The 13,067-nt window shown below is 37.9% G+C and overlaps 1 protein-coding gene across 8 annotated transcripts in view; it reads right to left on the bottom strand.

Annotated features, from left to right (window-relative positions):
* Positions 1-13,067, bottom strand: part of ANKRD44 (ankyrin repeat domain 44) — a 346,132-nt gene that overhangs the window by 24,622 nt on the left and 308,443 nt on the right. For all 8 annotated transcript variants that reach the window (XR_005837939.1, XR_005837942.1, XM_040642458.1 and 5 more), the window contains 5 exons: positions 6,746-6,829; positions 5,705-5,850; positions 5,172-5,254; positions 2,724-2,806; positions 1,690-1,781 (listed from right to left, as the gene is read on the bottom strand). Coding sequence is in view for 6 of the 8 variants with exons in the window: in XM_040642458.1 (XP_040498392.1) it covers positions 1,690-1,781; positions 2,724-2,806; positions 5,172-5,254; positions 5,705-5,850; positions 6,746-6,829 (488 nt within the window). In the remaining 2 variants the exon portion in view is untranslated. The remainder of the gene's footprint in view (positions 1-1,689; positions 1,782-2,723; positions 2,807-5,171; positions 5,255-5,704; positions 5,851-6,745; positions 6,830-13,067) is intronic.

The raw sequence follows: 13,067 nt of genomic DNA, 5'->3' as shown, positions 1-13,067 counted from the left end.
ATTTAACAGAATTATTTAAAATAGCAACGCCAACCAACCAAAGTCCCAAAGCCCAACTGTGACAGGTGTGGGAAAACGACTGTAGAGTCATTGTCTACCGTTTAGACTCGATGGGTCCTATCCAGAAGAGAAAACTACCTTAACATATGAAGTTCATGCAGAGGGAGGTAGATACATTCTTTGACTTAATTACTACCTTTATCCAGCCTTTATTCTACTGACCTAAAAGGGTTAGCATATCTCCTCTGCTGGCAAATTTCCTACTACCTCTCACTCATTTATTCAGAGGAAGTGGCTCAATAAAACTCAACATTTTGTCAAGTTTTATCAACCCTTGACCTAGTTTCTTCTCCTCCCCCACCCCCCCAACAGATCCTTCCTCTCTCTAGTACGAAAACAAATAAGAATCAACAGGTATCTGAACATTCTATTCCATGGAGGTCATTGACGAGTAAAGGATTTATGAGTGTAGTGCTGTACAAAACTGCCCCAAATTGTTCCCAGGCCTTTGGGGTGCAGCTGAGCTCTGAGAAAGGCCTCAGTTCCCCTGACCCAGGGCTCTCTTTCTCAAGGTTGCTATTGCAGCACAAGCCTTAGATGCAGGAGGCTTACAATGGAGAAAGACAAAACTAATTTATTTTGAGCTCTTTTGGTCATTTTGAAGAAAAATTGTGGACTTCTGCATGCCAACCCTAAGATATATAATAGCGATAAGAGAGTGAGGGGGAAGGGGGGGAGGGACAACCAAGGAGACGAGGTAAAGAGAGAACTTTCTGCGCCCCCTAGATGAGTCAGGTTGGGGACAGAGCGGGGTACATGCTAGGATAAACGGGGCTGCAAAACAAAAACTAATAGGAATTAGCTAATGATGTCATATGGCTAATGCTTACTTCTGAGAAACAGGCATGGGCTGCTAGTTCCAATACCTGTAATAAGCAGTTAATTGAGTTATGTTAATGATAATACTTTAATTAAATGCCACAATTAATGCCACATTTAAAAAACTACATCATTCATAAATATCCAGAAGTTCATCTTTTGCTCCCCACGGTTAACAGGCATTGTGAACAAATGGTAGTTTTGCACAATTCTGTTACTTAGCTTTCCAAATTTCTTAGGAAGCAGAGTAGAAAGCTTCTGTTGAGAGTTAGTTCACTTAGAAAAGGAATGTTACATAGATCAGGAGAAGCTTTCAAGCCTAAAAAGTCATTAAAAAATTGTACTCATGTTTCCCAAATATCCATACTGAGAATATGAGTTTTGATCTGTTCTTTAAAAAAAAAAAAGTTTGCTCTCAGAATGAACTGAAATACAAAGACCTAGGTTTTCCTTTGAGCCCTTGACATGCAGTAATGACAAGTGCGGTCTCTAACTCTCCAGCGTCTGCAGTTAGAATTCCGAACGCCTAACTGCCGGCTTCTCAGTGCGTGGAAAGCCCCGGAGCCACCGTGTTGAGGAGTTAGAGACCAGCTGCTGGCGCCACATGCAGAATGGAAGGCACTGGTGGGCTACAGGCGGACTATGTGCTTTACAAAGACAGACAGGACAAACTATCCCCGTTTGATTTCTCACACACAGAAACTTCCAAGGGGGGAGAGAATTCTTACTGCCTTTTTAATGAGCTCCTATCATTCTCATTTTCCTCTGGCTTCACAGCATAGGGAAGGTACCCTTACTTTTCCCACTTACCATTTTCATCCACAGCGAGTACACAGGCCCCTTTGGCCAACAACTCCTCTACGACCACCTTCAAGCCATTTCGTGCAGCAACGTGGAGGGGTCTGAAAGGAGACAGCAGCCAGCGTCAACCGTGATACATATTTGTGTAAGAATGTGTCATTTTGGGGAGTGGCATTGCTAAAAGGAAGAACGTACTTAAGAATCTATAAGGAATACATGAATATTTTTACTTTTTTAAATAAAAATATGTGTCGACCAGTTTTCAGGTGCTAACGATCCAACATCCAACTGTTCTTCCATGTTGGCCCAGATTTCTCTGCAGATATGACAAATATTCTGCATCTCAAACAACCAGAAAAAGAATGTAAGCTCCAGTGTGCTTTCTAGAAGGTACTTTACCTCTTGCTTTCTACTCCAGCATTCAAATCACTGTTTCACACAGTCCATCAACATGATCGGTATTAATATCACCCATATATGTGTACCTTAAACCTCCTCGTTATTACTAAATGCACTAAATGATATTTTGTTGAATTTAGAATACCTTAAAGAATAATGTCAAACCCAGTATATTTATTTCTGCTATATACTTCTTAAGAAACTAAATGGAAAAAAAAATCCTAATATTCCTTTGCCCTTAATGCATAGGTAATTTCCTAAAATGGAAAACAAATCAGCTTTTAGGTTTTTCACGCTGAGGATTACACTGAATTATATTAAGATATAATTAAGACAAACTGCTTAGAAACTCTTCAAATGTATTCTGGGAATGTGGTTTATAAAACTGTCATTTTCCAGTAAGAATACATAATGTTAATATATTATATTACAAAATTCTATGAAGGCATAACAAAATAAAGATTCTAACTAAAAATGTCTGGCTTGGTCAGCATTTGTAGGTATGTGACTATACACCTTGTGAAGGAGAAGCCAGGTCTGTGTCTTTCACCACTGTATTAGCCCGTACACAGCATACTCTTTATATCTGTTGAATAAATGACTATGAATCTGGGTCCAAATCAAACTTTAGAAGTCACACTTACGTCTGCAGTGCATTATTTTTTGCATTAATAAGGCTCTCGTCTTGTATCTTGTCAAGTATTAACAAGGCACATTTTTCATGACCCTAATAAAGAAAAAAAATGATAAGAAACACGGGACAGAAACAGAGAAAAGCTCCTGAAAAATCACTTCATTGTGCTTTAAATTTAAAATGAATGTCATCTGCCTAAAAACATTTTATAAGGCAGCTTTCTGAGTAATTCCCTTTTCTTCTAAACAGCAAATGGCTAAAGGACCCTAGACTCTCAAAGATTCTGGATAAGGTCTATTAGGACTTGACTAACGTAAACCTGATCTAAAATATTAATATTCTAAGGTAACTGCAGAAGTAATGTTCAGAGAGCTGAAGCAGACACTAGCTCAGCACGGTCGGCTGGCAAACAGAGAGTAGAATTAGGAGCATCCTTTAAATCCATCAACACTATTTTTTAAACATATGTCAAGTCCCATCTCCTTCCTCAAGTCTTCAATGACCACTTCAGTGATCCATCTACCCTTGAAATTTCCATTACATCTGTTATTAGTATCACTTATCATTATGTACTGCCTTGTATTGTGAAGGGACTCTTTGAGGAAAGCTCATTCTTTTCTTTCTCAATCAGGGGAAGATATCCTTGAATCTTAAAAGAGATGGTTGATAATTAAAAAAAAAAAAATCTACGGGAAAGTCAGAGACCCTATCACGATTTCAGGCCTATGCCCTGTTGAGGGGTCATGGTTTCCTAAACCCTTGCTCCTCAAAGTGTGGCCCGCAGACCAGCAACATCAGCTTAGCCTGGTGTTACATGTAACTCAGGAATCACTGAACTCTTCATCAAAAACTAATGATGTTCTATCCAGTGAATAACTGAACATAATAAAAGAAAAGAAAAGAAAAGAAAAGAAAAGAAAAGAAAAAAAAAAGAAAAAAGAAAAGAAAAGAGAAACGTTGAACCTCAGGCCCCACTTCAGACCTGCATTTTAACAAGAGCTTCTGGGGACTCATTTGCACGATAGAGTTTGAAGAACACTGCACTTCTCTTCATGAGAACACTACACCTTGGAATAAACTTCATGAAACGGAGCCCTTTCTGGGGTTTCCATGGGCTTCCCAGAGCAAGAAGTGAGAAAGTGAGACCACTGAAAGGAAAAGCCAAAGCATCTGGTATCACAGATGACATCTTTCATACCGTCACTCTGTGGAAATAAACCACCACCACCGGGGTTAGAGGGAATCACACGCTAGAACGCCTTAAAAGGGAGCCCCTGAAACGTGATTTCAGAAGCGTCCACAGAATTTTCATTCCCACGCACGGCTGCTGGAGCGTAAACAGCTATGATCTTATTAGACGCCCACTTGGGCTTAAAATTGTTCATAGCTTTACACCCAATAATTTTACATTTAGGGATGTATCTTAAAGGAATGAGTAAGAATTCTTTAAAAGAAAACTCTATAATTAGCACCACCTCTAGTTGCATGTATTTGAAAACAAGCAAATGTCTAACAACTGGGGATGGGTGGAATAAGGATGGCACATTTCTAAGGTAGAATACCATACATCTTCCAAACCATGATACGATTTGATACCTAAAAGAAAGATATTCATGGGGTGCCTCGGTGGCTCAGTCTATTAAGCATTGGACTCTTGATTTTGGCTCAGGTCATGACCTCATGGGTGGTGGGACTGAGCCCCACATCAGGCTCTGCGCTCAGTGGGGAGTCTGCTCAAAGATACTCTCTCTCTGCCCCTCCCCCTGTCTCTCTAAAATAAAGAAATAAATCTTTTAAAAAAGATTCATAAGATATGATTCAGTAACAAAAGCAGGTTTTAAAACATCATGATCTCACTTTTGTGAAATTGTATATTTATTTATATATCATTTATCTTTTACAGAAGCAGGAATCTTGAGCTACACATGAACATAATTCCATTAAAGAAACAAAAGTCAAAAAGCCTCGAACACATTCCTTGCATTTCCTGGTGCACATGCACCAGGAAAAAAAGGGCAGAGGGTAGAAATGCACATGAGAGCACTTATTTGCCTCAAAGGAGAATATTTTTTTAGCTGTGTTATTACAATGCCTTCAAATGGAACAAAATGAAAACAGTGGACCTGCTTATATTTCAGAAGCCATGTAACTATGGTCCTAACCTGTGTTTAAAACCAAGATGATGTGGAACTACGCCCCCTGGAGACAGATGCAGTGGCAGCCTCAGGACAGACCGCGAAAGAATGGAGGTGGCAAATGCCGTGAAAAGCGTATCTTCATCTGTCCCTCTGTGGGTCTGCCCTGTGCCTCCTCCCTTCCACTCTGCTTACAGCTGACAACACCCTGGGAAAATGTGCATCTTAATTAAGAGCCCTGATACACACTTCTGACGTAGCATTTAAGTGGTATGACTATGATTCCAACACTAAGTAACACTGTTTTAAATTCATTTACATACTTTGCTACTAGCCAAATGTAAGGGTGTATTCAAGTCTTTATCCTTTACAGTCAGATCAGCCTGGGCAGTGTTCACCAACACATCTATAGAAAAAGCCAAAAGAGAGTTACTTAGATGACATGCTTATTACAATAACACATTCAAATTAGTATGACCACATCATCACACGTAATGCTTTTCAAGGAAAAAGGAAACATTTACTGCCCTATTGTTCTATTGAAATCCAAGGTCTATAGACATTAATTTTAATTGTCTTTGTAGTTCTGTTATTTCCAGGTAAAATAATTCTGTTGCTGTATCTGGTCTCTAAATGTGGAGACTTTTCACTGCAGAAAGATTGGTTCACTTTGACAAGGTCCACCAATCATCGAATAACAGGGGACTGAAGACAATTAGCAAGTAGAATCAAGTGGCTTAAATACAATGGTGGCCTTTCTTACATGCATATACCAAGAGAATAACCGACTTCTCGGTGTTACGTTACTCCAGTTTGGGTTGGGCATGAATGCGAAGCCCACCAGTCAAGCACGTACCCACGGCGCCCGCCTGCCCGTTCTCAGCAGCCATCATCAGTGCTGTTTTCCCTGAATTGTCTGCTGCGTTCACTTCAGCATTGTGTCTCAGAAGAAGCTGCAAGCACTCCACGTGGTCAGCAAACGCTGCCGCATGAAGTGGCGTCCTAATGATTTAAAACAAATAGGATTTTAGCTTCCTTTCAAGGTAACACACTCTCTTTCTATATACGCCTGAGAAACATGGGCACAGTGTCGTCTTAGGGATTTAAAACTCCCCAGTTTACAGAGACAACAATTAGGCCCTCTCTAAAGTAGTTGATTTTTCTAGGAGCACAATTGGGTATTATTTATCAAAACTGAAAATTAAATCTAAAACTTCATCTCCTAGACATACTTGGTCATGTGAACAGATATACTAGACCGTTCACTGAACCACTCTTTGAAAAAGTAAAATATTAGAAACAACCTAAATGTTCTTCAATAGAACGTAGGCTGGTTAAATGTCTATCCATTCAATGAAGTAATATCCAGCTTTAAAAAGAATCTGGTAAATCTATATACTCTGGTATGAAAAGTTCTCCAAGATACACTAAAAGCAGAGCATTGCAATAGAATTCTCCCATTTGCATAAAAAGAACATAAGCATATATTTTCATATATGTTTGTAGCTACGTACAGAAAATATTGGGGAGAATATAAAAATTTGAAAAGAACAGTTTATGGTGGTTTTCTTGATGGAAGAGGCTGGGGCTTCTGGGCTAAGAATAATTTATCCTAATTATAGACTCTTTATTATATTCAATTTTTAAAAGCCATGCTTTTAGAGCTGCCTGGCTGGTTCAGGAGGTAGAGCAGGGTTGTGAGTTCAAGCCCCATGTTGGGTGTAGAGATTCCTTAAACAAAATCATTTAAAAAAATAAAAATAAAGAAAAAAATTAAAACCATGCTTTTATGTTACTTCTTCAATTAAAAAATAATAAACGTTTGGCTACTTTGCAAACACAAGGCAGAGCCTAAGATCGACCAAGACAAGAGGCATGTCATCTTAGGATCACTTACCGGCCTTTGTCATCTCTGCAATTGACAATACTGGAGTCTATGGCCCCAAGGAGCAATGATGCACAATTCTCATGATCATTTATTCTAAAATGAAAATAGATTTTACATTTAAAATTTTTACATTTTTAAAAAATTATATCTCCCCTCCTACTCCATCTTCCTATGCACTGTATATTTAATAATCTGACACATTTAAAAATGTCTGATGCAAAATTCTGTGGTTTTTGTTCTGTTCAAATGATCCAAGAAGACAATTTAGGTCATACAAATAAACTTTACTTAACCCTTCATGAGGCAGGCAGTCTTCAATCTCAAGAGTTTGAAGAACTGCTTGCTTCATGAAATGTTTATTTATAACACTTCACCTGAATTGTCTTCTTGAATCATTTGAACAGTTTTGATGATGAGAGTGGGATTCGATGCTGACTACTGACAGCCTGCAGGAGGAGACACACAGACAAGGCATCTGTTGAACCCTCTGGGTTCACTGTTCCTCTTGTTACCAAGGGCTGAGGGTGAGTCACTCTTGGATTCGACGTCTCCTCCCTTGTGTGCAACTCTCTAAGCCAAACAAACTTTATCCAAAACTTTTTAAGGAAAAGGGGTTTATTAAAGTTCCCAGAAAGATTCTGTGATGCAGGGAAGGCTCTGGGACAGCTATAGTGGGCGTTCACAGCAGGTGGCAGCCGCTAAAAGACTAACAGGGACCTTGAAGTAAGTTCACAACATAAATCTCTGAGAGACTTGGGGAAATAAATTAAGACAAAAATGCAGACTGTTTTGACCAATGGCACATTAATATCTATGTAGGCACGAGCTGGACTATTAAAAGCCATTAGGGCCTCCACCATTGTAAAGAAAGCTTGTGAAGAGTAACAGACCTATTGTTAATGAGGCTCTTAGCCAAAGCCACAAAACTGATGGGCATGAGTTGAGCACTTAAAAGCTGTTAGAGTGATCACCACAGAAATCTCAGACTCTCATAATAGGATCAGTTGGTTATGGAACACATTAGATTAACACTAGGTCACTCACCAACCTCAAGAAAACTTCCATGCAACAAGGTACACTGTAAAACACCAAACAAATCCCAAACCCAGTGGTACATCTCTCTTAGGTATGTTAATTTGGCTCCAAGAGGTTCAAGGCTTAGCTAAAGAGATGAGATCCTCAAGTTTCAGAGAACTGAGCACTCTGCCTTCCAGCTTATTTTATGTCTACGAACTGTGGTCCTAGAGGCTATAGATACCTACAAAAATGGCAAACTCTTACGTAGACAACCCAGAATTGCAATGGTCAGCATGGGGAATGTTCCAGTTAGATAAGATCATTCATTTAAGAAGTACACTTGAAAGCAAGGGTCCCCAAATCAACAAACAGAATGGGATACCTAATTTAATTGCTATGCAGAAGCTTCCAAAAAGCTTCAAGTTTCCAAAACAGCTTCACTGAAAGATTCACTGCCAAGGCTTATGAAAAATTAAAGACACAAGAGGTACCTAAAACAAAGACTGTAAGACTGATATGACTCCTCCTACTGCCCTCTAGCCTCCTTTACCTGAGTACTCACAGGTTACTAATCCTCTATCAGAATCACCTTTCCACTGTGAAGAGGTAACAGCATCAGAAACAAGTCTTTTCAAAGTTAGTGGTCTTATTGCTGTAACTGCTCCAAGGCCAGAAACCTAAAACAACACCTGGGCTTCCCCCATTGCACCATCAACAAAACACTGGCTCCGAAATTGGTGTCTCATTTGCAATCCACCAGGACACTGGAAAAAAGACTGACCTAGAAGGTTTTGTGCAAATCCTCTGATAGCAGCTCAAATGCCCCCCTCTATGGGTCCCTTTCAGTGTTCATAAGATGCCAAAGGACTTTCCAATCAACTGCCACCAGTTATTCTAACAGTCAAGGGGAAATAAAATTAAAATTGATGGAAAAATCTTGCCAAATTCTGGTAGATGCCAGGGCAATACCCTCTACTTTAAACCCTGTTCACTCCGGAGCCTACAGATAGGACCTGGGAAAACCAGCAGCAGAAGGCAAAGGGCGAGAATTCTTACCAGGTTCAGCTTTCCTGGTCTCCACAGTAGCTGGTCAAGGGGGAAAGGTATACTTTCATATTGTCCCTTCCTTTCCAAAATCAGACTCTTGTGACTTTGATTTTCAGGTACCCATTGGTTATTGATCCTTTTCTCTCCCAGGGACTGCTACTGCCTCCTAAATCCTTTTTTTTTTTTTTTTTCCTATCTTGGGGAGGTAGCTCTGGATCTTGGGAAAGTAGTATCTTTTGCACCATCTTTGGGGGCATCTTGCATTCATGGTTGTTCAATATTGCCAGGAATAGTTACAGTTTGTCCTGGCCGAAACTTGACAAGATATCTGAAAGGCTTTTTTTTTTTTTTTTTAAAGTAGCTTTATGGTTGGTCAGAAGTTGGCCAAATAGGAAGCTGATATTCAGAGCTTAATAGTAACTTTCTTTAGGGCTTCCCAGTAAGCTAAAATGAAACTATGTACCTGGGGGTGAGGGGTAGGGAATGGGGGGCATTCCAAAACAAACAGCTCTAAATCTAGAACAAAGGAATCATTTGATTTCTACCTGAGTTGAAGGAAGATCTCCTTGATATAAAGAAGCAAATTAAAGATAATGTAGTGGGATGAGTGGGTCAGCCCCCCCTTTTTTTGAGGAATTAAAATCAACTCTCCTTGCCTTACAAATTGAGCTTTCAAAGAACAGAAAAAGCTCACCTACCCTTTTTTACTAATCCCCAAACCTCTCTTACTCATCTCAAAAGGCTTGTAGGTATCATAAAATCCTTCTTGGAGGATCTTGCATTCTTTCCCTGTGCCTTTGAGATGTACCCGGTCTTCTCTACGAACTAGGATCTAGGCCATCTCTTTGAAATGGGAGATAATTCTTACCAGAAAAAGAGACTATTTGGAAACTAGGAAAATAAAAAATCTTAAGTCTTGATGGGCACTGGGTGATGTACAGAATTGTTGAATCTCTATATTGTACACCTGAAATGAATATTAACACTATATGTTAACTGACTGTAATGATATAAATAAAAACTTTTAAAAAGCACTATAAATTAACTATACTGGAATTAAAAAAAATTTTTAAATCTTAAGTTTTCTCAATATTAGTAAAAAGTTTAAGCCATCTGAGCAGGTAACCTCAACTTATTCCATTTGCCAGAAACACAATTTGGATCTGTGGGTTTTAATTTTTTTTTTTATAACAAACTAGTGAGTTTGCAATATCATACCTGTGTAAAGGCTAAATTTAAAAACAAAAGTTATTAGATCTCTGTTCGTGTCCATCTATATGTGTATGTTTATGTATACATGTTATGTTTTTTTCTATCTCCAGATGGTATTGCCAAAATTAATTTGTGAAGAGCTCTATTTAATTGGCTTAACGAACATTAAGCACTTGGGGAAGCTGGGTGGTTCAGTCAGTTAAGCATCCAACTCTTGGCTTCTGCTCAGGTCATGATCTCAGGGTGGTGAGACTGAGCCCCAGCACTGGGGCTCTGCTGAGTGTGGAACCTATTAAGATTCTCTCTCTCCCTCTCCTTGTGCACCCCCCAAATAAAAAAAAATAAAATGAGATAATAAAAAAAGAACATTAAGCACTTATATAAGTCAAGTATACTCTCAGAAATATAGAAACTAACCCAAATGTTTTTCAGGTTCACATGATCTAGGTTAATCTTTGGTAAACAAGGACTAGTTTTAAGTTAGTTGGTTTAATTAAAACAGGCACGTCTTCAGTGTTAACAGCATTTATAATGCAGACATAAAACTTTTATTCTACCTAGGTTTACTAAAAATCAAATAAGCTTTTGTTATCACTGTTACAGAATTTGTCAGCCAGAAAGATAATTTAAGATGATGGTTAGCTGTTTAATATCTCATGAAATTTTCATGAGTGATCTAAACATAATCATTAAGAATAAGTAAATTAAATAGATGTAAGTAAGATGAAAGTTTATAAATAAATTTTTCAACAATAATTATGCTTTATGGTATGTGTACTTAAACATAGTTTCCAAAAATGTTTTTGGTAATGTGAAACCTTAGTTAAACTGAGATATATTAAATGATGGATATTATTGACTTCTAGATCATTTCCAATTAATATAAAACTCTGAAACATTATTACCAAACATAGATTTATCCACTTTTGGCTTCCTTTGAGAGAGGAACTACAGATATTTGGCTCCATTAGGAAACATGTTTTTGTACCACATTGAAAAATGTGCTATGAGGAAGAATATACTTGTAGAAATTATGAAATTTATTTATGAATTTGCCAATCTAATGTAACTGACAATCTACTATTGCTCACTTCTTAGTTTTCACTAGGAATTAAGGATTCTAGGAGTTAAGAATTTTAATCAATTAAAACTATTAAGAAATAATAGTGAGAGAAAACAACTGTGTAAGAAAAGAAGGTAATAAAAGTAGAATGTATTTTTTTGGATAAGGAAAGGTATGAAAGACATGGTCTTTGTTTATTTTTTTGGTAAGAAAAAAGAGAAAGTATTTTTGTCCTAAAGTAAAATGACTGTTTGTTTGTTTGTTTCTGGAATGAGAAAGAGAGGGAAGAGTCAGGACAATCTGAATGGATGTAAAAAGTCTGTGGAAAAGGAATCTTAGAAAAGGAATTCTGTGTGGTCAAGCTGGCTAAGATTGGAATGGACTTATTTAAGTTTAAAAAATGAGTTTTAATATCAAAAGCACACTAGTGAAAAATTAGAATTTGGTTTTCTCTCTGTTAAAGGAACGAAGGGTTTTGTTTTGTTTTGTTTTAGATTAGTGATCTGCTCTTAATAAGAAACTGAAAGTAAAGGTTTTGGGGTTTTGTTTTGTTTTTTTTAACCTTTTAAGTAATCCTACTGAAAAGCAAAGATTTTGTGTCTTACCAAAATAATTTACTGTGCTTTAGGCTATTTTATCAATTCTTTAATTACTTAAGAAAACCCAGTCTTCTTAATATTAAAAGAACTAAGGATGGTTTTTTGTTTGTTTGTTTTTCAGCCACTATGTAACTTTCTGTATTTATCTTTTTTTTAAATAATATTTATTTTGTTATATTAGTCACCATACAGTACATCCCCAGTTCTTGATGCAATGTTCCATGTGTATTTATCTTTAAAGTCTTCAGCTATCACTTTGGTTAAATGGCTAAGTAAGTACTGTTGCACGGAGACCTATGATCCTATTCGACCAAGTGTTTTAAAGCCTTTTGATATTTTTGACAAGTAAATAAATGCATAAGTAGGTCAATAGGCCAACTGGCTTAAAGAAGTATCCTCTCTTTGGGATTATTTCTTAACTTTTGTGTTTCTAGTTGGTTTGGTTCATGGGGACCCTGGTTTAGGAAATGTCGTGCAAACCTTAGGAATACTTTCACTATTAATAATTATCTTCCTGGTCTGTTGCTTCCTAGTTTGTTCTCTCAAGGGTTCTAGGATGAGTGTATGCAGCCATAAGCCAACTAACAAGTGGTCTCCCTCCATCTAAAATGTAAACCTGACAACATCTCCTGTGAAATAGAGATTGAGACCCAAAGAGACAACGGTAACTGAGACTAACTCTTGGTTGGCCAGAGGTTGATTGAAGTTGGGAGGAGGGAGAACTGCCAAACTGATCCCACATGAACCTTTTACTTGGTAGGCCAGGCACCACTGATCCTGGGGAACAACATCAGCCAAAAACACCCTGAACTTTTAGGTTTCGTGTTCTTGTAAATGTTCCGTCTTCCCAGAGGTCAGAGCATCCAGTTAACCAATTAATAATTACTAAGTTACGTAGGTGATTGCCCCATTCCTATGATACCTCAAATAAGGCCAGATATGTAACCCTTGCTAATTAGATATTTTTTATTCCTTCTCTTCCCTGTTTCTGATTCTTTATTTTGTGAAAGCTTCCTGCTTTCTGCCTCTCTCTGCAGTTCTCTGACCTCTTGCAAGTGGACAAGAGGTCTTCTTCATGAAGTGTAAAATAAAGTTTGTTTGTATCACTTCAAATGTCTTCTTTAATCATTTTAACAGTTCTAATGGCACACATCCTGGAGCCCCAGCATTTCTTCAGAACCCCTACATCCAGGAAGGAGTTTACTGTGCACTACTCAGGCAAGGTGTTATGTTAGGTTTTTGGGGGCTACCAAAGTGACAAAGACATTATTCCTCCAGATTTAAAATCACTCCTACTCATTAGTCCTTACTCTCTTTACTCATCCACTTTTTGCCTCCAATATCTTTCAATCAAATGACCCAGCTGCATATGAAGCCCACAGACAATGCAAAG

This window comes from Ursus maritimus, unplaced genomic scaffold (assembly GCF_017311325.1).
Source record: "Ursus maritimus isolate PB19 unplaced genomic scaffold, ASM1731132v1 scaffold_1, whole genome shotgun sequence".
In the NCBI taxonomy this organism is placed as follows: Eukaryota; Metazoa; Chordata; class Mammalia; order Carnivora; family Ursidae; genus Ursus; species Ursus maritimus.
The sequence above is the reverse complement of the archived record's forward strand: the minus strand, read 5'-3'. Positions and strand labels throughout refer to the sequence as shown.